The sequence below is a fragment of the Pempheris klunzingeri genome, chromosome 9 (assembly GCF_042242105.1).
Source record: "Pempheris klunzingeri isolate RE-2024b chromosome 9, fPemKlu1.hap1, whole genome shotgun sequence".
Lineage (NCBI taxonomy): Eukaryota > Metazoa > Chordata > Actinopteri > Acropomatiformes > Pempheridae > Pempheris > Pempheris klunzingeri.
The window spans coordinates 1,701,221-1,728,148 of record NC_092020.1 but is presented as its reverse complement, the minus strand read 5'-3'; the positions used below and the strand labels follow the sequence as shown (position 1 = coordinate 1,728,148).

General features: G+C 44.3%; 3 protein-coding genes across 3 annotated transcripts; all 3 read right to left on the bottom strand.

Annotated features, from left to right (window-relative positions):
* Positions 1–1,931: 1,931 nt before the first annotated feature.
* Positions 1,932–8,188, bottom strand: LOC139207113 (uncharacterized). The gene is made up of 2 exons (XM_070836747.1): positions 8,080–8,188; positions 1,932–2,990 (listed from the first exon to the last, which is right to left on the bottom strand). The coding sequence occupies exon 2, from the start codon at positions 2,971–2,973 to the stop codon at positions 2,422–2,424; it is 552 nt and encodes a 183-aa protein (XP_070692848.1). The 5' UTR covers positions 2,974–2,990; positions 8,080–8,188; the 3' UTR covers positions 1,932–2,421.
* A 3,943-nt stretch (positions 8,189–12,131) lies between these two features.
* Positions 12,132–15,623, bottom strand: kctd12b (potassium channel tetramerisation domain containing 12b). The gene has a single exon (XM_070836746.1). The coding sequence runs from the start codon at positions 14,908–14,910 to the stop codon at positions 14,059–14,061; it is 852 nt and encodes a 283-aa protein (XP_070692847.1). The 5' UTR covers positions 14,911–15,623; the 3' UTR covers positions 12,132–14,058.
* Positions 15,624–20,002: 4,379 nt separating this feature from the next.
* znf711 (zinc finger protein 711) lies at positions 20,003–26,875 on the bottom strand. Its single transcript, XM_070836685.1, has 8 exons — positions 26,751–26,875; positions 25,597–25,678; positions 25,377–25,475; positions 24,087–24,938; positions 23,825–23,971; positions 23,525–23,704; positions 23,058–23,192; positions 20,003–22,948 (listed from the first exon to the last, which is right to left on the bottom strand). The coding sequence occupies exons 3-8, from the start codon at positions 25,453–25,455 to the stop codon at positions 21,768–21,770; spliced, it is 2,574 nt and encodes an 857-aa protein (XP_070692786.1). The 5' UTR covers positions 25,456–25,475; positions 25,597–25,678; positions 26,751–26,875; the 3' UTR covers positions 20,003–21,767.
* Between the last annotated feature and the right edge of the window lie 53 nt (positions 26,876–26,928).

The following is a 26,928-nucleotide window of genomic DNA, read 5'->3' as shown; positions in this document are numbered from 1 at the left end:
AGCGAAAACTTTAGGAAGTGACTATAAAGACAGACTCTGTGGTTAGTTCTACCTCTGTCCAGTGATAATCACCACAGATACGATTCGCAGATCTGATCTCTCGTGCTTAGATATTCTGTCAAAGAGTGTTTTCTCTGTCAGTCCTGTTCCCACTAGACTGCTTTACCTCTTCATTTCAAAGGATAAGTATTCCCTTTGTTGGAGGGCTGAGCCTATCAACTTCAGAGATCAAATCCTCATGGTGCATCCATAATAAGTCAAAGGGCCAGCTTCAGAGGGTTATACCGAAAAAGACAAAGGGTGAAAGAGAATTGAGAAGTGAACAGATTCCTATGGAGAGGCTCAAATGCAAATCAAGGACTTTGGTTTTGGACAGGGATGTCTGTTTTGTCTAACAGGACTCCAACACAGCAGACTGTATAGCTTCTGCCACAGTAAACAGGAATTTTAAATCGGGAGGACTTGTTGTTTCAATCCTCTGCATGCATCCTGACTCAGGCGCGCTCTGGTGACACTCCTCCGAGCCCGGGAGCCACGCCAGCACGCTGTCGCTGTCCAAGCCAATGCTGAAAGATGAGAAATATGAGAAAAGGAGCTGATGAGGCAATACTCTCTAATGAGCTGCAAAGTACAATCTTTTCTATGGATTTCTCAGCAATCAGCAGCCAGTTGGAGATGGCCTGAGTGTTGATGTCGGTGCGAAATGTTTCAGGAAAGACTGAGTAGATGGTAAAATGTCACCATCGTGTAGCTTGGGAGAGGAAGAGCCTGCTGTGACAAACCCTAATCTGTTGTTAATCCTCTACTCAGAGCAAGAGGATATCTTTATAGCGGTTACCAGTATGCCTGATAAAACTATTCTATTTGTTGGATGCTTAACAAGATAAAAACTTCCCTCACAGCTAACACTTGAGGATTAATGTCTTAACCTCAATATTAACCCAGGGCAGCACAGAGCTGAACCACAATAGACTGGCATGCTGCTCATAGAAAGCTCTGGGATAAGACAACATTGTTGACGGCCACTGGGTTCACTATGATCAAAGGCAGAGCAGGACTTCTGCTCAGGAAAATAAAATGAGGCAATAAAACATCTTAAAGGCTCTGTTTATCTATTAATGTGGTTGAGTTTGCAATATTTGTTGCTCCTTGGATTCTTAATATGAAGCCAAAATGACACATGCATGCTGGTGGAAACACAAGCATGTCAATTCGTCACAAAAGAGGTCAGGAAAGAGTCACTGAAGCAAGTAACTTTTGAAGATAAGGTGAGGCAGCGTTTTCAGGGCTGAACATCCAAAAAGGCACAGTTGCTTCTTTAAACTGAGAGGTTAAATTTCAGATCTTTTTTCACCGGTTGGAAGCCTGTGCAGACTTACTGGTAAGCCGTGAGGAAGCCCTGAGAGTTGGATGGGAAAACTGATGGATCACATTTAAATCTCAGCTAGAAAAGGAGTATTTCCCAAAATGTCAAGCCCTTGCTTTCAGTGGGTCAATGCGAGTTTGTTCACATGGTGATTCAAGAGATAAATGACTTGTAATTTTTCATTTTATTCAGACTTATCCGATAATAAGGACTAGAACCAGGTACACACACACCTGGCAATTCATTAGTGAAGCTGGATGAACATTTTATGCAGAGCAGATAGGGGAACAAATGGCACTGTGCATTGGTTCATGTAGTCATTATTGTCATTATTATTCCACATTCTGGCCGCCTGTAATTACCCACCTCGCTTCCCGGTGCGTCACATTTTCTTTCTGAATTCTTTCCATTCCCAGCTTGAAGATAATGTAATCACAAAACGAACCAAACTGCAAAGCTTTCGAATCACAGGCAGAGAGGAGAAGAATGGCTTTGAAGTCAGACGGTTAATATTGATGAGGTGAGATATTTTAGATGATTAGCATCAGAGATTTCACTTCTTTCTTTTATTTTGCGTCAGCAAGATCAAATGCTTAAAATTTCACACTTAGCTTACATTTTCCAGTTGCTTGATCAGTGGACACAGTACAGAGAGCAGGGCAGAGATCTCTAATTAACAACATTACATATATTATGCTTTGACTGGGTGAAAAGAAAATGATTCAACATATTCTTTAATGCCTCCAAACAGCTGTGTGGAACAGTGAAGTGTCACTAACAATCTCTACAGGAGAGTTGTTTTCTATGATGGGAAATAATTTAATCGTGTATGTGTGAAGCTAGATGAGCTCAGCCTAAGCACTACAGCTAATCAAACTATTCAGTTCTGTTGACATGCAAAAGCCACAACTTCAGAGAAGTAAACTTGCTGGCAATCTTCACACAGTTTGAATCAGAGCAGTGTGTTTGAATACAGCCACTGCTCACGACAGGCTCTCACCATCGTTATAAAGTCTTTGTAATGTTCGTTCACTATGGTGTCACAGCAAAGCGCTCTATGCATTGTATTTCTTGAGCAAGTCATTTTGCCAGTGCCTCTTGCGATCTGGAAACACTGTGGGCAAGCGGATCTTTTTGAAGTCATCAATGCACTTCTTCAGATCCTCCTCCAGCAGCTTCCTTTCCTCCTCATCCTCATCCACCCCTGGTGGGGGGCCGCCATTCTCCTTGGCAGTGGGCCGTGGCAGCGTCTTTAGGTTGAGGGTGCACGGCCGCTGGGGACTCTCAGCGGGTGGCGGTGCTGGGGGAAGGGGAGGACTGGAGGTAGACAGAGGTAAAGATAATGGCAGAGGCGGAGGCAGGAGTGGAGGTGACAGAGGCGGCAGGTCAGGGCTGTCTGCAGCAGGAGGAGGTGGAGGAGGAAGAGGAGGTGTTAGAGGAGGAGGAGAGTCCTGGGTCACCAGGTTTCGTATGTCCAGCGCTTTGCTGCCGCCAGTCTCTGGAAGACTTTGGGTTCGGCCAGTGCTGCAGAGTTCCACTATGGTTGGGTGGGCAGCAGCAGGTTTAAAGATCTCCAATTCAGTGAGAGCGGGGAGGTCACTGCTCATTTCCTCTGGTGAATCACCTGTAGCAGAAGGAAATAATTACATATTTAGATGTGTGAAATTCAAAATATTTTATGCTAAGTTACAGTTACTTACAGGAGCTGTAAATATGCTTGTTCTTTCTGCTGCTGAGATTTAAATTAGAAGCTCAACACCCCCCCTCATGTCTGTACTTTAAAACTACAAGCCTCGCTCTGTCTAAAGTTCTTAAAACCGCTAGTCATTTTTACACTCATATTTATTTCTGATTGTGTGAATTTTTTGTGTACAGTAAAGATATAACATATTAATTAGATAATTAGAGGTGTTGGTGGGTATTTTAATTCAGATTAACAGTTTCCCCCTGTTTCCAGTCTTTGTGCTAAGCTAATATAATTTAAGTTGTGCAGTTATGATGAGTGGGTGGATTTATCATACAATTCATACTCAGGTGTGTGGTCTGTTTGAATAAAGGTCTTAGCTAACAGTGCAGCTTCATAGAGAGCAGAAATTCTATAACATTTAGCTTTTTTTTTTTGGTTTGCCTTATCAAAATGTGTCAGTAGTGTGTGGCTGGCACAGAAACACACACCTCAGCTTTGAGCTTTACAGCTTTTGTCTCCAAGAGTACAATAGCACACACATGCTGGCACAAGAGCGTGTAGGAGCATTACAGAAGCAGAAATTAGCAGAGAAAGGAGCTCAGAGGGAGAAGAAAGGAAATGAGAGATAAGGAGAATGGAGGACAGTTTCATTTAATTTCAGAATTTTACCCTTTTACCTTTGCTCATAAGTACATTATCCTGGTAGGAACACTGTGACTAACTGGGTGATGTGAGACCTCCTGACTGAAGCTTGACCAGCCATTTTTCACGGTATGTTGATTCTTCATCTCATCTCTGTGTGAGGACAGAGGAGGTTGCGAGGGTGCGACTTCTCAGAACAGTCGAACGGTGGCACCTGCACATTCTGCAGCTACCTCTTGGTATTTGAAAGCCCATCAACCATTTTGAATTGCTCCCTCTCTCTTTCCAAACAGCCTATTTTTCTAGAAACCAGTGTGCGGGCAATGAGCCTCTCTCTTTCTGTCTACATGATATTACGCAGCCTCAGACTGGCTAAGCAAGTCACAGAAAACTTGTGCCCATGTCCACACTAAAGCGGATAAATTTCCGAATGCATCTTTTTTTCTTGTTTTGGCCTTCCATTTCACACTAATCCAGGGTTTTTGACCACAGAGAACACATCGCGTCGGGTAAATTCAAAATTGACTCGTATGGAGGATTTTGTCATGCCCAGTTCTTCATGCCTGCTCTGTAGACAATAAACAGCATTTCAAAAAGTCTCTGGAGGAAATAGTAAAGCTGCAGCGTATGGCTGCAAAGGCCCAACAGAAAAGATTTGAGCCCTTTATTGTTGTTGTTGTGGTATTTCAATAAGAAAACGCTGTGGGAAAAACTTACACACAAAAAAAAGATCATAAATATTTTCAAATTTAGCCACGTGAGTTTGGACATGGCCTTAGACCAAGTGAAATGGTCATGACAGTCCTGCATGTACTGTTTATGCACTGCATCATCCAATAGAGTCACGCTCACACAGTTTTAAATCACACACACGCTCACTCTCGCGGTGAAGCAGTAGGCTACATGCTGCTACAGTGTTTGAAAATATATATGAACAGCTAATCTCTCTCACAGCCCATCATATGTGCTCATGCAGGTACAATATGTTACCCAGCAGCAGTCACACACCACCCAAACACACACGTGTGTGCAGACATACAGAGACACACAAGGCCCCGCTCTCTTTCCTTCAACTGGGCTCATCGTCACGGTAACCCATCTTATATAACAGGAAAAGCTGCTTGTGTTAAACGGAGGCGGCGCAGAATATTCTCCCACTGCCTTGGCTTTCTGAATACCTGAATACGAGCGTGTGTGTGTGTGTGTGTGTGTGTGTGTGTGTGTGTGTGTGTGTGTGTGTGTGTGTGAACATGTGAAAGAAAGTGCACGCACGTATGTGAGAGCAAGTGTGGTGTTTGCATGTGTGTGTCGTTATATTCTGGGAATGTACTGGCATTTGAAAGAAGGACAGATAAAGACAGGAAGAAGATGACAGGGAGGGAGGGGTTGGCAGAAATATGTTCACCACTGCTTGTGTTTGTGTGTTCGGTGCATTCAATGTCTTTCATAATGAATACATGTGTTTGAGAACTGCCTGGACGTGGGAGTATGGGGGTTTAGCAGTGTCAGAAGAATAATCCACTGGGGGATGGGCTCCATGCTTTCCTCCACCACTAAGCCTTGTGGAGGAGAACAGCGTAAGAGAGCACTCAACCCTTTCCCCCAGGCCACTTCTCCAGGGATATATGCAAAAGCCAAAGCACTTTCTCACACATCCTCTCTTCTCTCCCTGCCTCTCTCTCTCTCAGTCTTCCCATCTGTTCAGTGTGACACATCCCTCCATTGCCATCATTACTGCTATTAGCAACTCTAATGTGTCACCGTTGCCAGGGTTTAGCACCTCTCTGTCACAAAATGTCTCCTCTGCTGTGCGTAATGTTGTTTTTTCACCCCACCTGAATCCTCATATTTAACTCGAATGATAGCACCTCATGCATTCTTATTGTTACACTGACAAAACAAAAGCCTAACAAGGTACTGGAATGGATACTCTATTATTTGTGGAGAATTTTGATAGTGTTATGATACAAAGCTGGTGAAAAAAGCTAGCTGGACCCAAAACTGGGAGCCAACACAACAGTGAGCGTGCAGGAGCAGTCAGATAGCCTGGCTTGCTAGTTTCCGCTTTCAAATTAGAATACAAACTTAAAGGAATAGTTGGCCATTTTGGGAAATATGTTTATTGGCTTTTTTGCCAAAAGTTAAATGAGAAGACTGATACCACTCTCATGTCTGTGCCATAAATGTAAAGCTACTGCCAACAGCCAGCCATTTTGGCTCTGCATAAAGACAGCTAGCTTGGTTCTGGCCAAAGGTAAATAATATGACTACTCTAAAACTCACTAAGTAATGCATTGTATTGTTGTTTGTTAAACACTGTAATTTAGTTAAGTACCAGACTACTTCTTGGCCAATAGAAAGCCAGTAACTTCTCATAGTCACCACTGACTTCCTGGAGACTGTTACCATAGTGACAGATCCAGATTAGGTGTTTTCCTGTTTCCCATTATCTTGCTGAGTTAAGAGTGACAAACAGACATGACTGTGGCGTCAACCATCTCATCTAACTCTTGGAAGAGGGTAAATAATTGTATTTTGTAAGTGTTGTAAACATTCTTTTACACAAAGATTGATCCTCTCAGATGTTCAGTGTTTTAACACAACACATGTGTTAAATTGTTTGAGGTGATTACCAAAGCTATGTGGACTGTCAATGTCTGTAGGCTATACAGAACATTCAATGCTCCTCAAATATATCCCAAATTTGGTTGAATCGTCTTTTGAAAAATAGCTGCAGTATCATTACAAACAGTGTAAAGAAGACGGAGTAATTTCAGTTTGACTTTAATGCCTCACAATGAGTGAAAGTGGGATGGAGCTGTTTGAAAATGAATGTAATGGCTCCCTTTGAAATACCTTGAATATGACCAGGTCAGTCATCCCCTGGGTACTTTTTAAAATTCACCGAGCCCGCTGACAGGTGTTGTGACCCGAGAATGGGGAGACTGGCAAACAAGAGACAGCATCATCTCCATGGTAACACCATAATGATGTGCAGGGGCCAGAGCCACACAAATGCATAGTAATGTGTCTCAGGCTGAGTAAAGCTTTTTATCCAGAGTGTGAAGTTGTACATATGGCTCTACACTGCTGTTCTAGAGATAGCTCACGCTACATAGTTTTGGCAATTACAGCGTGTTATATATCTAATTACCTCACATTCAGCACAGATATCCAACATCTGCTTTGTAAAATGATCAGTGTGGTGCGTAATGACAGAGTGGGCCTCACCGCCCCTACAGTCTTCTCTTTCATTGTATTTCCTCTCTGATTGCTGTCGGAGCAAATACATACAGAGGCGTGATCAGACATGATAATACTGTGTTCTTCAGACTAACTTTGCATAAGCATAAACACGGTCGCCCATATGAGAAGCACTGGAGTGCGCTCACAAGTCTCTGAGCAATTACAAATCTGTCAATCTACATAATGTAGAGGAAAGGCGTGACGTGAGCAGCTGGAGACTGGGAGCTGCTGCCGAGTAAGAAAAGCAAACAGGAGGGTAGAGGTTAGAGGGAATAAAGGGGGAGAGAAGGGGATGTGTTTGAAATAAACCTGTTTTTCAATTCATTTGATTGTGAAAAGACTTCTATGATTCTTTTTTGTGTTTTTGCACATATCTCCGTCCAGTCCAAGTGTCCTGCTGATTCACCCGCTCCATGTGGCTGCGCTTTATCTTCCTGTGCTTTAAACACCCCAAGCTGCTGCTTGGCTACCGCAGCCCACAACCAGCCTGCCTAAGCAACCTAAAGCCCATCCTGGCACCCCCCCCCCCCAGAGCCTGCAGTCCCCCTGCCACCTGCTTCTCCTCTCCTGCCTGGTTTTAGCCAGGGTCCAACCCTCTCCAGGACAGCAGCACCAAGGACGAGCCTGAGTCCTCAGATTACTGATAATTAGGAGGGCAGATTAGAGCCCAAGTCTCCAGATGGCCAAGGTGAATCCCATCCTAACAACAACGCCGACACCTCACCGCTAAAAGCAAGACATATTAGGTCAGCAGAGACATGGTGACTCCTTTCACACTGTTTTCACAAAGATGGTGTACTGTGCACTTGTTACAACATTATTAGAAGTAAATACATAATAAAATACATTAAATGTACTACTAGACTTGTAATTATATTATATAATTATATTTATAAACTCTTTTTTTCCCACCCTACAATGATTGATAGCATGCAATTTGCCATCTTTAGAGGTTCATTTGCAAAGAAAGAAGCCTGTCACACAACAACATAAAAACAAAACCGGATTAGAAGTAAACAATCCTCCTTACAGTCACAATAATTTTGGGACTTTTTAATGGAGAAATGTTATGTTTGCTTGCAGTTCTATATGAAAATATAATATATATGAAAATAAATATTGCATCAGACTCCTCGACCTGTTGGGGTGATGGGCTCCAGGGTCTAGAGGTCCTTTAATCCATCCATGGCAACAGCATATAACTATAGTATAGTAACAAAATTAATATGTTGTATTTGTAATAGAACAATTTACAACTTTCTAATGCCAGTTGCAACTGAGTCAAATAGAGGAAGTTCAACAGTCTTCTAACTGTTTCCTTAGTCAGTTATTGCAACAACTTCCACCTCACTTTGCCCAATATGGCATTACTCTTTATTTCTCTTTATTTTCTTTTTTTTGCCCTCATTTCCTGTCAAAGTGCTTCCGCCCCGCTCGTCTGCTTCTTCACACGTACGATCTGGCAGTACGGCATTGTATATGCGAAACTTTGCCACTTGAATTATCCTTTTTGTTGCTCTCCTTATTAATCCTGCAACTTGCTTCAGAAGCACTTTGTGTCCCCACACATCCCTCATGCTTTCCTCTATCAGTTATTCTGTCTGTGTCTTGGAGCTCAAAAGAGAAACAAAAATATTGAAAGAGAATAATGAGGAGACCGCATGAGAGAGAGAGAGAGAGAGAGATGAGAAGATACAGTACCATACATCATTAGTTAACTAAATCTGCTCTTTCTCAGCTGCTCAACCTTGTCCCATATTCCCCTCTGTCACTGCTCTTGGGTATAAGTGCCCCCTGACCTTGCATGACGGAGTCCCCGCAGTGTTGTGGGAGCAATATGTTTTGCAATAGCTGCTCTCTGTAGGCCATGTGTGTGAGGAAGAGGAGGAGGAGGAGGAGGAGGGGCAGGGGAGCATGTGTGCCCATGCTGGAGGATTGTGAAGTGCAGTGGCGGCACACATCTGACTCAATGCCTGGCTCACTATAAATAACCCAACACACAATGAGATAAAGAGGCCTCGAGCCAGACCTACTGTACTCTGTGCATATGGGCTTACATGGCAGCGTGGGCGAAGCGCGTTGTCGTCAAGCGCAAACACAAACACAACGGGGCACGTATGCATGTGCAAATGAACAAAAGCATGCAAAGCTCTTAGGCTGACGTTCACACACAACGTGCAGGCTCTCGCACAGATATGTCACATATTGATGGAGAAAGCAGCAGTAGGCCTCAGGAGGCTGCATGCGCTCTCCAGTTTTCCACTCCGTCCTCCTATTGGCTGACACGTACCCACTCCCAGGTAATGAGCAGCAATGATGCTTTTCTATGTTACCATGAAATTCTCCTGTTATTGCTGCCACGGGGGGGACGAGGGAGGCACGTGGCTTGTTTGCCTGCTAATGCAGTTTAACTGATGACAGAGAAGAGTGAAAAGAAGGCAGCCAGTTAGATCTAAAACTTCACAGCTCTGAGTCGTTAGACCACACAGGAGGGGCTGTTGCGCAACCTCTCCTAGTAACTTCCGTCCCTCTGTGCATGTGTGTGTCTGCGTTTGTGTCGGTTTGCGCGTTTAGAGATGCCAAATGCCTGCTCAGCGTATTTGTGGGACAGGGAGTGCACCTAGATCATTGCCCCCATGTGGCCTCGCAGCCCTACCCAGCGCTGACCCACCCAAGGCAGACGCCCAAATATTCATCCATCCTGCCCTCCAAACTTCCACGTAAGCACAAGCAAAACAAAAGCAACACAGAGCCAAACTATGCTGGCATGCGGCCCCAAAGTGGGCAGGTTATTGAGGCCGATAAGGCAGAAGCAACCACCGAGCTGCAGATGGCTGCAGCTGAATGTTCAGAATGAACAGAAACAGCTTGTAGACAACATCTGATAGTTCACACAGTCTATGATGTTGAGAAAGTGACTCATTGTAGTGCTCTGTGTTGTCACTCTAAGGCAAGCCGTATAGCTATTCATAAAAGAGGATTCAGTCTAGGAAACTGGACTGGTTGTAGTCAATTCAAAGGCACAGGTCAAGATTCAGATAAAGATGAGACAGAATTTTTCACTCTGTTAGAAAATATACATTTTTCTCCCTTTCTTTTGATGCCATCATGCAGTGAATCAATATTAATCCCAGCCATACTGAGTAATCCTGTGGATCTATATCTGTCTGGTGTAACTGAATCTAACTGTGAGTGTTGACGGAGCAGACAGGCCACAGAGGAACACATTACAGCACGGCCCAGTGAAGGGCTTTGTTTGTCAGGACGATCCAGCACCTCTTCGAACAACAGGACACTTCATGCTGGAGTTGCTCAGGAAGAGAGATAAGATGGGAACGCCAAATCCTTCCCGCCTAAACACTCTCCCAGTCTTGTCTCGCTTCTGCTCGGTTATCTGTCTCCCCGTCTCTCTGCTTCCTTGCCCCATTTTTCAATCCCCTTTTCCCTTTGACATACATCCGTTCCTGTTCTTCTCTGCTCGCTTCCTTTCTTTTTCCAAATAGGGGAAGCGATGACCCAGCTGGCTACAAGACAAGGGGATCATTCTGAGAGAGGAAAGCAGACAGAGCCGTGGCACGTCGCCATGTTGAGCCGCCTACAGTTACAATAGCACACCAGGAATGCGACATGGGTCAAATCACCGCCTCAAGGTAGAGAGAACAGTCTTGTACTGTGCGGGCACAGTCATTTTTGCCTTGTACTTCCATGGCAAGAGATTAATAATGAATTGCACAAGCTCACAGAGAAATTGTATTAACCTCAAACCTCGTGGTAGGAACATAAGAATATAAATAAAATGCAAATTCACATTTACATTTAATGTGTGTTGTGTGATGAGCCAATAGTGCAAACTGCTGCTTGTTTGAAAAGACAGAGAAGCAAAATCTCATGGTAAAATATCTTTATTGTAACGCTCTGGGTAGAACAGGCATAGCACTAAACTAGAACCTGCTTCTTGTATGACACACGGTCAGCTGGGCTTCACTTTTCAGCCTTAAATTTCACAACAGAGCATTAAAAAAGAAAAAAAACCTCAACAGCATTCCACCAGATCGCTGCTGCTGCTGCTGCTGCTGCTGCTGCTGCTCAATGTCAAAGTGTCAATACTTCTAACAAATTCACTGTTGAATGTTGAGTCTCAAGGCAACTCATGGAGGTAAAGATCGAGAGCGGCTTGGGACACTGATGCCCGAAATTTCACACATGGGGCGTGTCTCTCCACGCTCGTGCTAATGACTGACCTTGGCGTTCCTGTGTTGCAGCAGTGTGCTGATGGACAGTGACAGAGGAATGCTGCCTGTGACTGTGTGTTTGTTTGGGCTGAAGAGACTGCAGGCGCGGTACTGTCCCGGTCTCTGAGGATTCGTCATGCGACAGAAATCATCTGTTTTTCAGGAGGGGAGCCACATAAATTTTTTAACAGTTTATGCGAAGCTCATCGACCATGCTTTTATCTAGGCCAGACGGAGATCAGGTTTAGAGGTATTAAACTAAGGTAATTAGCGTGTGATAATCTTTCAGTTAAAAAACTCATGAGTCAGAGTTTATATAGAGCAACACCTGAATGCCTCACCTGCGTAAACATAACCCTTGCTTGTTGTTCAAGTGTAAATTATGCACACTTTTCTATGTGGGTGTGTTCAGTAGAAATGTTTTGTGTTGGCCACAGACAAAAAGCATCTCTGATGGCGTGACGCGTATGCAAGTACATTATTCCACAGTGATGAATCTTAGGCCCAATCTGTATCAAGATTTTGTACTGCAATTAGTAATTAGGTCAAATATTGCCAACAAAATAACAGTCTGCTTTAACAGGCGAGTCTTTTATCTATGCATGTCCTCATTTCTATCTTGGCTGTGATTCCTGGTCAACAGCTCAATAAGGAAAAAAGAAGAAAAAATGTGGGGAAAAAGTAGAAAAGCAGATGGAGGAGTGCGATGGAGCCTGAGGGTAGAGTGTTGAACATTCAATATGTGGTAGAGTTTACGCTCAAGCACATCTCCTTTAATGGGAATTGGTGAGAGTAAAATTTGAATTGGTTTACTTCAGATTGAGTTGTATTGTCAGTGAAAATTAAAAAATTTCAGTTCCAGTAATATGAAGGCGTGTAACACTTTCCTCATCGTTTGTACCGAATGCCAATCAATACTGAGAAAACATTATGTCACGAATGGAAAATACAACCCAAATAGAAAGAAAACATCTTTTATTTGACAAATCAATTTGCTTTTTGCTGAACACTTTTAATTTCAGTGTTGTCTACACCTGCAGCGACACACTGCAGCAGGTCTAACATATTGACTCAGATGTCAACAGCACTTCATCACACTGAAACACAACATTGCGGTTTCCAGACATTTCAGAATACATTTATTGTCACTGTCAGACGTTTTGCCAGAACTACAACCTGACACCTTCTAGCTCAGGAGAAATCCTGCAGTGTGCTGCCTCGACGGCTGTTTCTCAACTCAAAAAAAATTCACGTCATATTCAACCTCTTAATGCAGCATCTACAATTTGGATAATTTCCTCACTGCGTCTGCATTTCCACGTGATCGGCTGGATGTTTTATTGGATGTCAGTGCCTTCAGTTTGTGTTTAAGTCTGAGGTATATGGTGTGCAGACCCGTCCTGAGGCTGTATCTGGAAACGACCCTCTTTCTTACATCGCGCCGTTATAACTTAAGTTATACCCGTCCACTTTAGATTGCCCTCACAGTGCCCTTGCTACAGTGGTGAGAAAACATTTGGCTGTGGCTGGCTACAGCATAATCCTACCCTTTCTTATGGGTACTCACTTACAGTAAGTGAGAGCTATCATCAAATATGCAACAGCTTCAACTAATACTGAACTGAGTATTCAGAATAACATTATACAGAACACTCAAAACGTGATCCGCTAAGGTGACTAACACATTATTATTATTTTTTTTTTATTTGAAACAACACGTAGTCATGGTGTAAGCCTAGCCCGAGGAGCGCTTCTATGTAAAATGCTCTTAAATATGTAATTGAGCAAGGAAATGTCAAAGAAGCACAATGAGCAAAAAGAAGTAGACTGGTGGGCGGCGAGTGATGTAACACCCTCCATCTACTCAGCTCTCCCAGTGTGGCTGATTAAAATACTCGAAGCTCCGTTGCACAATCAATACACACACTTCTTCTAAGTGACCTTTTTTCTTTCTGTCTACAAGATATTGGAATTTTGGGTTGTTTTTTTGTTTTTTTTAAATCAAAGCCTGTTGCTTGCTTTGCCACACAAACAGCGTTTTTTTCTGGAAAGGAAACTCTGCAAACCTACAATCTACTTTTCCCTTTCAAAATAAAATAGTTGAACACATTTTTTGTTTTTTCCTGTCCATGTGTGGGTGTGTTATCATAACCGTCATTCATTCATAACAACAGCTGAACAGATAAACTACTGTATGGCGCATTCCCAACCACATGGTACTGGACACATTTCACAAAAACTGAGGGAAATTAGATTTTTGTGTTACACTTCTTCCCTGCGCTGGGGCTGCTCACGTCCCTCAAGGCTGATAAGATGTCCAATTATTTGGTAATTTAGTTCAAAGGAGCAGGAGAGAGTCCGATCTGCAGGCAGAGTATAGCACTGTACATCACGGTCACTCTTTGAAGCCCTTTCCCTTGTGCCCTTATGACTGGTTCAGTTAGTCATATAGACACACCGGGCGCTTATTTAACAAAATTAGCTCTTGGATACAGTATTGTGCTTCACCAAGGCAGATGCAATATGTAGAGTACAAAGGGGAAATAGTACATAGAAGGTGTCGGTCTCTGCAGGAAAGGCTGTGGGGTTGCTGTGTTTGAGGACAGGGGACTACAACTAGGCATCGAGGGCAAAAGCTGAACCTGAGGATGATGGGAATGGATCTGGGGTTGAGGGCTGCAGGTTCCAGAAGAGTCAGAGCAGCTGCTGGGTACTGTTCACAGGATAAAAGCTGGAGGCTGCAGAGCGAGATGGAAGGGCACAACATCTACGGTACATCTACTGGTGCAGGAGCCGTCAGAGAGAGAAGGACAGGATGGCTGGAGGCTGGGGGGGGGGGCACTTGGAGACAGGGTAGGGGACCAGGGGGAACAAAGCCGATAGTCTCACTCACGGTAGAACACATATTCAGTGTAGCTGGTCCAGATCTTGTCGTCTGTCTGCTCATGGGCAAAGGCGCAGGTTCCTGTGGAATTACAGGCCACCATGTGGAAGCCCGCATCAGCCAGCTTGTCAAAAGCCTGCTCCAGGAAGGTGAACTTGAGATAGTAGCGGGAGGTGTAGCGCTCAGGGGGGCGGTCAGGGTCGCGGCTCTCGTTCAGCGTATCCCCGAAAACCTCTTTGGCCAGAGAGGTCTTCCCACACACCATGATCCGTGCCACCCGGCGGAATTTGGCGTCAGTGTGGCTGTCCCGACCCAGAGTGTATGAGCCTCGGTAGCCAATAGTGATGAACCCAGATCGTTTGCTATCCATGGCACTGGGCACCAGGCTGGCACAGGCGGCGGCGGCAGCACCCAGGGAGCTGAGGTTACGGGCCGTGTCAATCCCAGGTGAGGAGTCCTCTGGGTCGCTTTGACATCCCTCGTCGCCAAGGGAATTCTGCTTGCTGATTTTGGGTGCCAGCAGCTTGACGAGCTCGGGCAGGTTGAAGAACTCAGCCTCCCTCTGCAGACGTCCACGCTCAGGGAAGTGGTCTGGAAGAACCAGCTGCTGGTCCCGCATGTAGTCCAGGATGTAACGGAACAGGAAACCATCACGGTCCACAAAAAAGCGACCCTTAGTGTCCCTGGCCAGTCCTTTGGCTGACTTTCGACTGAACATCTCCCATAACAGGGATTCTGGCACACTTGTGAGGGTGGAATAGCGGGTTATGTACACCTGGCCGCCAACATTGAGCTCTATAATCTCTGGAAAGGGTACCTCCTCTGCAGATATGCTGCTGTCTGGTAAAGCCATGGCTCACTCCTTTTTAAAAAAAAAACTCTCTCAGCGTGAAAAACTCTCTTAGTTGGAGTGAAAGTCCAAGTTACAGGACTTGAGAGAGGATTTCCAGTGGAGCCTTTCACAGTGGTCGGTGAGGCCTGTTGCCTGTCAAAGACTGCAGGTCCTGCTGCGGTGGGTCGCCTGTGGAAACGGAGGGGCTCAACTGCAGCGCACAATTGGTATGCGCGCAATAAAAGCTGGCTGCCACTCTCGCATTAAAACCGCCAGAAACAGCCACACAAGCATAAGCACGCGCTCTATTCTAACTACAGCTTTCCCCCATAATGACTAAAACATTGCGGAGAGTATTTCAGTCAGCGTTCAATGGAACCGTTGCGTCCACGTCCTTTACGCACAGAGAGAAGTGATATCCTGAGGTGGTTTTGACATCAGTTCTCTGAGCAGGAAATGCACGATTTGCACAACTGTCCATAACGACTTCTCTTACTTTAGTGTTGGTCGGTTGTCCTGGCGCAAACAGGATCAGGTGACCCAACTTCACTGTGGCACTAGAAGAAGATACTCGCTGAGCTCCATGGGTCTCGCTCTGTCGAAAAGCCACGAGATGAAGAAGACGTTGAACATGTAGTGAGAGGCGATGAAGACGAATAAAAAGATCTCCAGCTTTTCCATCACCCGCGGTTCAAATTTGCGCGAGTGGGTCAGCTGTTCGGTGCCACCGCTCCTCTGTGGCGTCAGACTGTAACTCTGCTGCAACGTAACGGAGGATACGGCATTATTCACCCGCGTGGACACGCCCACCCGCGGTGACGCGCCTCTGCTGTGATCCAGGTCAGAATATCCTGCAAGAGTGGAAGTGGGCTGTGCTGTATCTGGGTGCATGGGTAATGAAGTCTGAGACATGTCATGGAAGTTTTTGCCCCAAATATATACATTTATTTATATATATATATATACATGCATTTATGCAGTGCCGTAGAATCATCCTCTATTTATGTTGTTCATACTTTTAATAAAATGACTGAAGATAACTGTACCCAAAGCTGTGCTCCTAACATTCATTCATGCATATTTTGGCAAAGCGCCTACTTGACTGAATAAACAGTGAACAAAGAAGAATATGAACATACTGCCAAATTCTTATTTTGCCAGAGTCTCATTAAAATTCAGCCACTGACTTAGAAATAATGATGTGCATTTAATTTGGATGCGTTTGTTTCTGGGGACCTTCTCAGTGAACAGTGCAGCCAGTGTTTCCTGGAAGGATGGGAGAACAGTGACATCTAGTGAATACTCAAGAGGACATGTTTCCCTCCATTGATTCTCTCAGATATGTAGTGTTAGTGTTTCATTTAAAGGCCCCCTCCACTCAAAACACGGCTTTCTAATTGTTACTTCACTTGGATGTTTGACCTTCAAAGGCGGATTAATAGATTTATTGATCTCGAGGGTAGTTTAGGCATCCAATTGCAACACAAATTAAAAAAAAAACCCTCAAATTCAGTCTTGGAGGTGTTCAGTAGCAGATGGTTTGTGCTGCACCATGCCTCAAAGTGAGGGGGTTGTGGGGGCGATAACTGGGGAGGGTGTAGCACAAGCACCAGGGCTGCCCCACCTTCCTTCTGTATGACTGCTTTGCCTCTCTCAGCCGGACCTTGAGTTCTCTCCTCTGTCCAGTCTCCATCTTTGAACGCCATCCTTCTTGTTGAGGAGGTCCGTGACATCACTGGTAATCCAGCGCTTGTTAGCTGGAGAGCAGCGAACAGCTCTGGTGGGAATGACAGCATCCGTGCAGGAGTTATTGTGCAGAGTTTGGCACTAAATGGCTGTTTTCTCATTCATCTGCTGAAGGGAAAAGTTTCTCTCTGCTCGCCTTTAAATCTGAGTTGAACACATGTACGTACTGTAAATTGAACAAGTGTTACATGGAAACATGAAGCCTCCAGTGCACATAGACTGAAAAAAGACCCTCAGTGAAGTTGGAGACATCTTGATTATTCAGAAATTCTGTATTTTTCAAGGAGGGAGAAGGAGTAGAGGTAATTTTAAGAAGTTTGTCAAGTTTTTTTTGTGGAAAAAACACATCAGATACCCAAATCACTTTTTTACAAGTCTTAAACGTTGTCTGAATCATTCTAATAGTGGTATCACTTCATAGCCAAAGCCTTAGCATTTAACAGCACTATAGAAACATAAAGAAAAAGGTTTATAACACACTATAATAGTAGTTGTATGTAGATATAGGCACATGTATTTGTCGACCACTTTAATTCCTCCTGTGGACTCTAATTAGTGAAGACTGGTGTACAAACACATAACGAATGACAATATATATCTATAAAACACAGTTGTAACAAAACACAAGATATATCTTAATCGGAGGAGTTCTGATTGTCTCTCGATGATTTTGACTCAGTTGTCATGGAGATTCATCCACAGCACTTAAACATAAATCATGAACATTGATTGTTAACCTCTGAAATAGCTCTTTGACAAAGCAAACCCAACTCAAGATCCACACTTTTGGAGACCTGCGTAGTCAACAGGCTCCAGGTCTCTTTTTCCCCCTCTTGTCATATGTAGTCTACCACACACTCCTTCCTCTGACTAATCAGCAGGCCAATTTCTCCCATCTCCAACCATTCTGGCACTGATTTCCCTCAGGGCGCCACAGTCTCCAGCTGGCTTGCGGCACTGCAGCCTTGTCGCCGACAGTCTGGATTGGACCACTCTGGTTATGTGGGCCACCACAGGATCTGGAGGTAATATGGCAGAGCTCCCTGCCAATGAGACAAGTTGATAACACAGTCCCAGCTCCATTTGCCGTTCCCTTCTCTGAAATATGCAAGAGCAATATGTTGCATAACACCAGCATCCTGTGGCCAAAACAGAATATCCACAATAACATTCTCTGACGCACACATCTAACCACATCTAAATATTTGGGATAATTGTAAACTATTAACTCACACCAGGGGTTGAAAATGATTGAATTACTGAAATATTTGTGTATGAATCATCACCTTTTCACTCACTGACTCTACAATCCCTGCACATCAGCATGTGACTCTGGGTTTTCACTGGCAGTTTCATCAGTCTAATCACATCCAGACCACAGCACATTGATCCTCAGAAATATGGACAAAATGACTACATCAAATAAATTAGTTTGACCTTCTGCAACGGCCGGATTATCTGCGCACGTCTGTCAATTCTCATCACGGTGATGGCCTTCGGAGTGCGTTCAAAATAGGCTGACAAGAGGCTTGCAACCCATGGGAGACAGACAGTGGTTTGGCGAAACAAGACAGGAAATGGGGAAAATGTACTCACTGCTGCTGCTGTTGTTGCTCAATCTGCACGTATTCAGAGAAAAACAACCAATCGTGCCACTCACACTGAATTCTTGGATCGCACAGTGAGGAAGAGCGGTTACTTAGGGAGGGCTTTGTGGATATGTCTGCATATTGATCTCTGTGTTCGCAGCGGTTTGTGCTGACAGCTGCACCAGTTAAGTGATTTATGGGATATTCTGTTGGATCAACAAAAACTAACAGGCTGTTGCATCTACTTTCTCAGGTGCCCACGCGAACCCATCTGCACAGCCTCATTTCCCTCAGCAGGAGGCATCATACATCTTTCACGACAGGTGACACACGTCCCGTTCAGAGAGTCAAATCCCCCAGTGTGTCTCGGTGGAGGGAACAAAGACGCAGTGGTTTATTTAATAATGAGACTGAGTCAGGGTTGAGAGCGGTCCCTCTGACAGATGCACAACACATTCATGAAATGAAAGTGGACACTCCAGCAGGAAGGCCGGCAGCCCCCCCCCACACACCCACATTATTCCTGCAAACTTTTTAATCGAATCACTTCATCCCACTTTCTTCCTGACTCAGTCGGTGATTTTCCTCTCCTTCTATAGTTACACCCAAATCGTTTAATCAACCTGTTTGTTTCCTCTCCGCGGCCACTCCCAAACCAATCATGTCCTCCCTGGAAAGCGCGTAATTTATACAACTTTGACAAATGTGGCTCCAGACTCATATCACTCTCTCATATCGATGCGTCTCGTTTTGGCCGCTCTTCATTCTTTAGGTTTGTGGTCTGAACTTGAAGTGAGTTCGTTACTGACATTTTTTGAATGTGGGAAAATAAATCCCACAGTATTTGAAATGTACGTTTAAAAAGAAAAGCAGTTTAAATTAAATTCAGTATCCAGATGGACAGCTGCTGTAAAACTGCCCCACAAGTGAATGAAGCTTTCAGTTCTTGGCAGCGTTTACGTATTCGCATCTACAAGTGTGGAACAGGCTTTTCTTTTTTCTGTGCAGAGGACATTTTGACATTTCACACCAGCACAGGTGTGAATAATCAGACTGATCCTTCGCTGCTGCTTACAGGACCTCCTGAATAAAACAGGAGCCATCGTTAATGTTATTAGTAAAACCTGTGTCTCTCCTGGTATTAAACGAACACACTTGGCACTAAACAGCGGTTGATTGCACGTATAATTAAACTGTCCTTCAACCTAACACTTTTTTTCCTTCAAATTTCTAATTCTGACTATATTGAAACTAAATCCTAAATCCTACATCAGGTGTGTCAAAGTAAAATTTTCAATTCCCTCTTACCAACTGATGTAATGGTTTGTTGGCTGCTGGAGCCGCAGTTGCTAAAGCTTGCTGCCATATTTCATCACTTTTCAACAGTTGGCGAAAGTTGTACAATCACAACAAATGTTGAAATGATGCTCCAAGGATCATTGTGTGGGCTGCTACAACTGAAACACAGATAAGAGGTTTTCCATAAATAAACAGACGAGTGTTTCCTATTTTTTCCGGACTTCAACAGTGTCACTGCTCTACAGATGTGGTATGGGGACACAAACTACAATCCTGCCTGATGTCACCCTTATATCAGTTTGGTCTATAAAGCTACTGCATGAAATAAGTGTATGTGTGGAACAGTTACATCTGTAATCTGTCTGTTCCTCTGTCTGTTCCTCAAGGGCTGATCTGTGATACAAATAAGAAACAGCTGACGTCTCATCAACAACATACAGGTGTGTCTTCAAGATGCCAAGGACAGAAGGGACCAAAAGTGTAAAAAGATAATTGTTTATTTTGGTTCTTCCCCACCAGTAGTTTATCCACAATCAGACTGAAAGAAAATATAGACTAAGGTACACGAAATGCAGGGATTTTTAATATATACCACAATTAATTTCATGGAGACAGCATATGTGCATACTTTAAAGACTAATGCCAATATGATGACCACTGACTTCGAGGGAATCGTCCCATGCTTGGGACTGGGTCGGGTTATTTGGGACTGTAGAACGAGGGTCTGGGAAACTTGTTAGTGAGCACAAACAAAACACAAAACCCAATCACTTATCCATAGAACAAAACAATACATGGTTTCACCCACCACTGTCAATGACAATTCAGTTTTGATGCAGTGATGGATCGTGCCCACTTGCCAGCGGCAACACTCAAAACAACTGTTACCATACCAACTCACAAAGCTCTGTAATTGGTTATCCAGGCTAGGTGTGTATATGTATTTACACACATACCCTGGATATATATATGCATGTGTGTGTGTGTGTGTGTGTGTGTGAGTGTGTGTGTACGCACGCATGTAATTAAAATACAAAAAAAAGAAAAAGAGACATTAAAGTGCTTTCTACTGACTCAAACACACAATCTCTGAGAGAATGGTATTGATACAGCATGTTTGAGAGTTAAAAATCACTTATTTTCTGATTAGCTGTGTTCATCAGTGCTTAAGGGATAAAGACCGACAGATGTAAGGCATGATTGCAATCAAATGGTTAGCTGAGAGAGCACATCTGTGTCATAGGTAACATCACACATACGCAACTTACAGTGGCAATCAGATATAACAACTTCAGGGGTTATCAGAAGAGAAGCCAACCATCTGTCAAGTTCATGTAATAATACACCTGTTAATTATCGGCACCATCATAACAGATATAATAGCAGATTTCTGTGTCAGAAATGTGTTGTGTACACTAAAGGGATATTTTACTAACATACCAACTGCACCTTTTCTCCTCCTTGTTAGACACGGCTGATCAGACCAGAAAATTTCTCACTCAACTTTTAAGACATATTTAACAGAATATAGCCTATATTATACATGATTCATTTAATGGAACTCCACATGTTCAGGCTTTGGAGTAAAATCCAAAATGATAGAAAGTTCGGCTGTTAGATTTATTGAGATATCTTTTTTTTTTTTTTTTTTTTTAAGGTGCATAATGTGTGCCAACATCATTCAGAAACATTTGTGAACTCGTGGATGGCCCTGCCCCTTAAAGACCAGATGGCATTGAAAACAAATGTCAGGGTAAAAGCTGGTTAGTAAGGAAAGGAGATTCTAGTTGGTACTGTGGAGGCAAATTTCTCCTGTATCATTCCACATCATCTGAAGAACTGGCATGACGTTCACAAAGCACCACTTTCTGTTTTACAGGACACAGTCATCATCTTGCAGCATTTCAGCTGAGTGGGTATAAAAATATAGACATTTGAGACCCTGAATATATGTTCATATGTGATTTTCTGCAACAAAACAAAAACACAATTTACAGCTGTCCCACTCAGTGTACACGCTGTCTTTTTTCAGACCTCACCCCCCCGTCTAAAATGTGTTCTTGCATTACCCCTGGGGGGAGGAGGCTTACACCCATTACAACACGGAACACAGAACGGCAATTATAATGTTGTCGTCTTCATCAAAGAGCCTACATCCGTCATTTCTCTGTTAATACACTAAAATTACCTCTGGGTGTGTGACACAGATTTACTCGGGAGAGAGAGGAGTGTGTTTGTGTGTGATTACATTAACATGTCTTTGTGATGCCTGGCTATGTGCTGGCTCTTCTCCGAAGGCCTCCTAAAGCCCTTGGTGCAGTAGTCGCAGCGGTGGGGGTAGTCCTTGGTGTGAATGGAGATGACGTGGCGTTTGAAGCCAGAAGCGTCTGTACTGTTGTACTCACAATACTGGCACTGATAAACCTTTCTACCACTGTGTGTCTTCATGTGCTTCTTCAGCTCTGCAGGCTGCCGGAAGCCTCGCCGGCAGCGCTTACACTTAAACGGGAGGTCCTTCGTATGCAAGGACAGGATATGGCGACTCAAGGTGAAGGTGTCGGGAGCGTTGAAGTTACAATGCCGGCACTGATGCACCTTGTTGCCCTTGTGTGTCTCTGCGTGTTTCTTCAACTCCGAGGGCCTGTGAAAGCCTTTCTCACACACGTCACACTGATGGGGGAAGTCCTTGGTGTGAACAGAGATAATATGTCGTTTCAGGTCACTGGAGTTGGTGCTCTTGTGCTCACAGTGTGGACACTGGTGGGTTTTGTGGCCTTGCACCATCTCTATATGACGCTGGAGTTCCCGTGCATCAGCGTAGGCTTGAGGACAGTGGCTGCATTTGAAAGGCAGATCTGCGCCGTGCTTGCTTTTGATGTGAGTCTTTAGGTTGGACTGATCTGCACAGCGGAACTCGCAGTGCGGGCAGTGGTAGGGCTTCTCGCCTGTGTGGGTCCGCATGTGTTTCTTCAACTCTGACGGGTGGCGGAAGCCTTTGGCGCACTCGACACACACATGTGCAAAGTTCTTACTGTGCACAGCCAGCAGGTGACGGTTGAGCAGGCCCTGTTCAGCTGTTTCATAGTCGCAGTACTTGCAGTGATGCAGTTTGGGCTCCCGGTCCTTGACGATGAGCTTGTCGGAGCCCAGGGGGCTGGACTCATGGTAGCGCCGCGTGTACTCAGTGTATTCTGGAGAGCGCTCGTTGTTGTGGCTCAGCAGCTTGTGACTCTCTAGGTGGTTGTGGAAACTGACCTTCTTGTTGGTGGTAAAGTCGCAGTCTGTACACTGGTACTTCTTCTTAAGTAGGTGGTCCGGATGGTTCTTCATGTGGCATTTTAGGAAGCCTCGTGAGCGAAACTTCTTTCCACACAAGTGGCAGGGGTAGACGGTCAAAGGCATGCCATCTGGTCCAATGATAACAGCTGGAACAGATGGTTGAAAAATACAACTTGAAATACAACCTTTCAAAATTTGAAATGCTTATTATTCAATGACATAAAATCTCAGCCAGTCTCATCTTACTGTTCATACCAGTCTGACACTGCCGTGTCTCTCCTTTCTTCTTCTTCTTAGTTTTGGGTTTGAGGACACGGTTAGCGCCCAGCCCCTCTCGGATTTGCAGAAATGGTGTCGATGCTCCGTTCTTCACCTGATCAATGGTATTACCTGCACAGATAGTTTAGATTTCATTATAAAAATGACATTGTCATTGTGAAACCTGCTAAAATGGATTATTTTAAGTCTGTTCTATGGAACTGTCATATCATCAACATGTTATAAACCCAGGCTGTGACATTTGTGACAAACCGCCCAAACACAGATAAAAGCATCTTTTAGATGAGTATGCCATCTAAAACATGCTGACATATCTGCACCTTCCTCTTACTGATCTGTTTTCAACAGTCAAAGACTGAAGGTTGACACCTTACAATTATTTAGTCACACACAATGTCTGGCAAAATGGATTAAAAAAAAAGCTGTTTCACAAAGAAACATACTGATATCATCATCGTCATCATCATCACTGTCATCCTCGTCATCCTCTTCTTCTTTTGGATGGTTCTTGACTGCCATGTAGACCATCTTGTCACGGCCAACTCCCAGCCTCCCTGATGATGCAGCTTCCAGGTCAGGATGGCCATTCTGGTAATCATCCTCTGTTATCACCTCTGTTCCGCCTGGATGGGGACAGAAATTACTATTTAATCAAACCCAAGATCTACATTCAGTTTAACAGGGAATAATCTACAAGTAATTTCTTGTATTTCTGAAAAGATTGAATCCTTAAAGTCACTTGCCTAAATCGTCATCTGCCTCAGCTTTGAAAATGTAGACTTTGATGACCTCAGAGCCATCCTCCTCTTTTGATTCCTTGTCTTCCATTACTTCAGTGCTTATCTCAAGGGGAGTGTCTCCTATGTCCAGCTTCTCTCCCACCTCATCCACTACAGTGACACAAACAGTCTTAGTTATTAAAAATAAGCAATAATGTAACATGGCAGTGCATTTGAACAGTGTTTATGAATATAAGTTATGTTATCATTCGGAAAGCCGTCTTACAGGAGATCATGAGGTAATCCTCAGAGCTGCTTCGTGCATCATCATCCTCATCGGTCTGCAGGGGAACAGCCTCAGTTGGCAGCTGTTCGTGGATTATGGTCTCCGAGTTGGCCTCTGTCACCATCAAGCCTTCTGACACAAGCTGGTGGTCCAGAGTGTTGTCCTGGTGCTCAGACAGTAGCTCTGCCACAAACACCTGGTCTGGCATGTCATCATGGTGGTGGTTTGAGTCCTGGATGAGGTCTGAAGTTAGGACGTGGTGATGGTGGGGGTCAAGTGCTTCCTCTATCGCAACCTCTGTGCCTAGAATATTTTCAGGCATGATCACACTGTGTTCTGAGGACACCATATCTTCGGTGGTTATTTCATGGGCCTCTACACCTTGAGATTGCAAACTTTCCACATCTACCTCCAGACCCTCAACAACCTCAGCCTCTAAACCCTCCACTTCCACCTCCTCCTCCAGGCCCTCAACAACATGAGCCTCCAGGTCCTCCACATCTACCTCGGTCTCCAGGCCCTCCACCACTTGCGCCTCAAGACCCTCCACTTCCACCTCCCCCTCTAGGCCCTCGACAACCTGAGCCTCCAGTTCTACCACGTGTGTCTGTAAGCCGTCTGCGTCCAAACCCTCTACATCTGCATGTAAGCTCTCCACCACTTCTGTCTCCAGTCCTTCAACCACCTCAGTCTCCAGGCCTTGAACCACCTGAGTCTCTAGGCCTTCCACCTCAAGCTCATGCTCCAGGAGGATGCCCTCGTCCGTCATCACATCAGAAAGAAGCATACCCTCGGGCACAGACACCACAATGTGTTCCCCATCAATGTGAGCCAGACCCCCCATGTTTGCAACTGTAAACACAAGACACAGAGACGGATTCATGAAAAACAGATCAAACAGCAAATTTACCATTATTATTATTATTATTATTATTATTATTAATGTACCATTTTGTGTACAGTCTAGCCACAGAAAAGATGTCTGAGTTTTGTGTCACCTTTGTGCAGGAGTATCACCTTGATGATGCTGGTATGTGGTGATGACTGATGTAATGTTACAGTGACTGTATTACTTAGCTAAGTGATGAAGCTGCACGGTCAATAAACCTTGTTTGAAAGTGTTTGAACAGGGTCTCTTATGATGGTGATTACATGATTTTAAGAAATAACAGGTTTCATCTGTAAAAGTTTTGCCACTTTGCTTTATTTTTTTACGCGTGGGGACTACATGTTGCATGCTGACATGAAGTACCATTTGTAATACAATAGCTGTCCTACTTGACCACCTACCAAAATCTTGCATGATCATTGCATGAGGCATCTTCAGCTCCTGAGTGTGTAGCTCCAACACCCCTCCTCCCTGATCCATGTCTTCACTCAGAAAAAAGACTGAAATTTACAGTGTACACTGTGTATGTTAGCTGTTTTCTTTCACTTTTTATGAATGTGCATTACTAAAATCCAAATCCAAGAACTGACAATGCCACACTGGCTAGCATTCAATACATACCTTCACATTTGATGACAAAGCCCTTAGAATAAAACCAATAAGATATTTGATGTGCTTCCTTCCATCAAGGTAGTCAATCCCTCTGACAGAGAAAAACAAACGGTGCTTATTAACATGATGTTGATAACAGAAGAGAACAGTAAAAAGGTGATGCGTTAGTTGATTGAAAGTGTAATTTTTGTGAAGATACTAATTTTCTAGATTGGTTCAAGTTTATAAGGGCTCGAGTGCCGCCACAACTAATAGCCTCTGCACGAGCAGACAAGGCAAGGCGGCTGCCACTGAGGAGGAGGAGGAGGAGGAGGACAGTTCTTGATCACTGGCTCCATCCATTGCCTATGAAGAGTACTACAGGCTGCTTCGACCTGAGGACATATAGCTTTACACCTGGAGCTGGTTGTGCCTGATGGCTGCAGCCCAGTTTGGACAAAGGGATGTCCCACACAGTGTGCAGGAGGACGAGCTCAGACAACGGATATAGTAGCTCTTGGAAAAGGTGTCCTGTTGGGAGGAAATGCATTGTCGTCACATGACAGTTTAAAATAAGCCAAACATGTCATGTCTGCAATGGTCTGAAGTGACGTTGTAGGTCCCCGATTTCCACGGATATATCATTTTGGAATTAAACCTGCGCTGCAGCAGTTATCATTAAAAACAAGTCTTGTACTTCGGACTCTGCACAAAACTACACATGCTCAGAGTTTATGGCCGCCAATGAAACTACCGCAGACGTTATGCAATGCATACTAGGGCGGCTACCGCCCTCCACCCACAGGAGCTAACTAGCAAGCAAGCTAGGGCTGTTCACCCGAGCGCCATTTTGTTTTAGCATAATGGCTAATTCAAGGAAAGCGAGAACCGATCTTTTTTAACCATTCAAGTATCAACTCCACACGTCGTCACATGATAAATAAAGCCATTTGCACAAGCAACACGCCAGTATGCTTCACGGGGTGATTTATTTCCATTTCGCTCAAGTCTGCGCGACGACGGCCGTCCGTTCGGCTAGCTAGCTTGCTAAGCTAGGTGAAGCAGCTTGTGCCGCATTATCTTCCATGTTGTTTTTCGAAAAGGCTGAAAGAGGCCCGCTACGGCCGACTGGGCCCTTGCGTCTTATTCCACATGCCTTTCTGACCGATTCAAAATAATTTTACCTGATAACGTCGTCTTCTGACTCTATCGGTGTTTCTCCCCCTTCTCAGTTTTGTCTGTTATTGTTTTGGTTTATTTTTGACGGTAAGCTAAGTGCGGCCTGCAGTTTTGGATCCCCGGGCACCCTTTGCTAGGCCTCGGCCAATCAGCTTGCTTCCTGACAAGCAGAGGGAGGGCGGG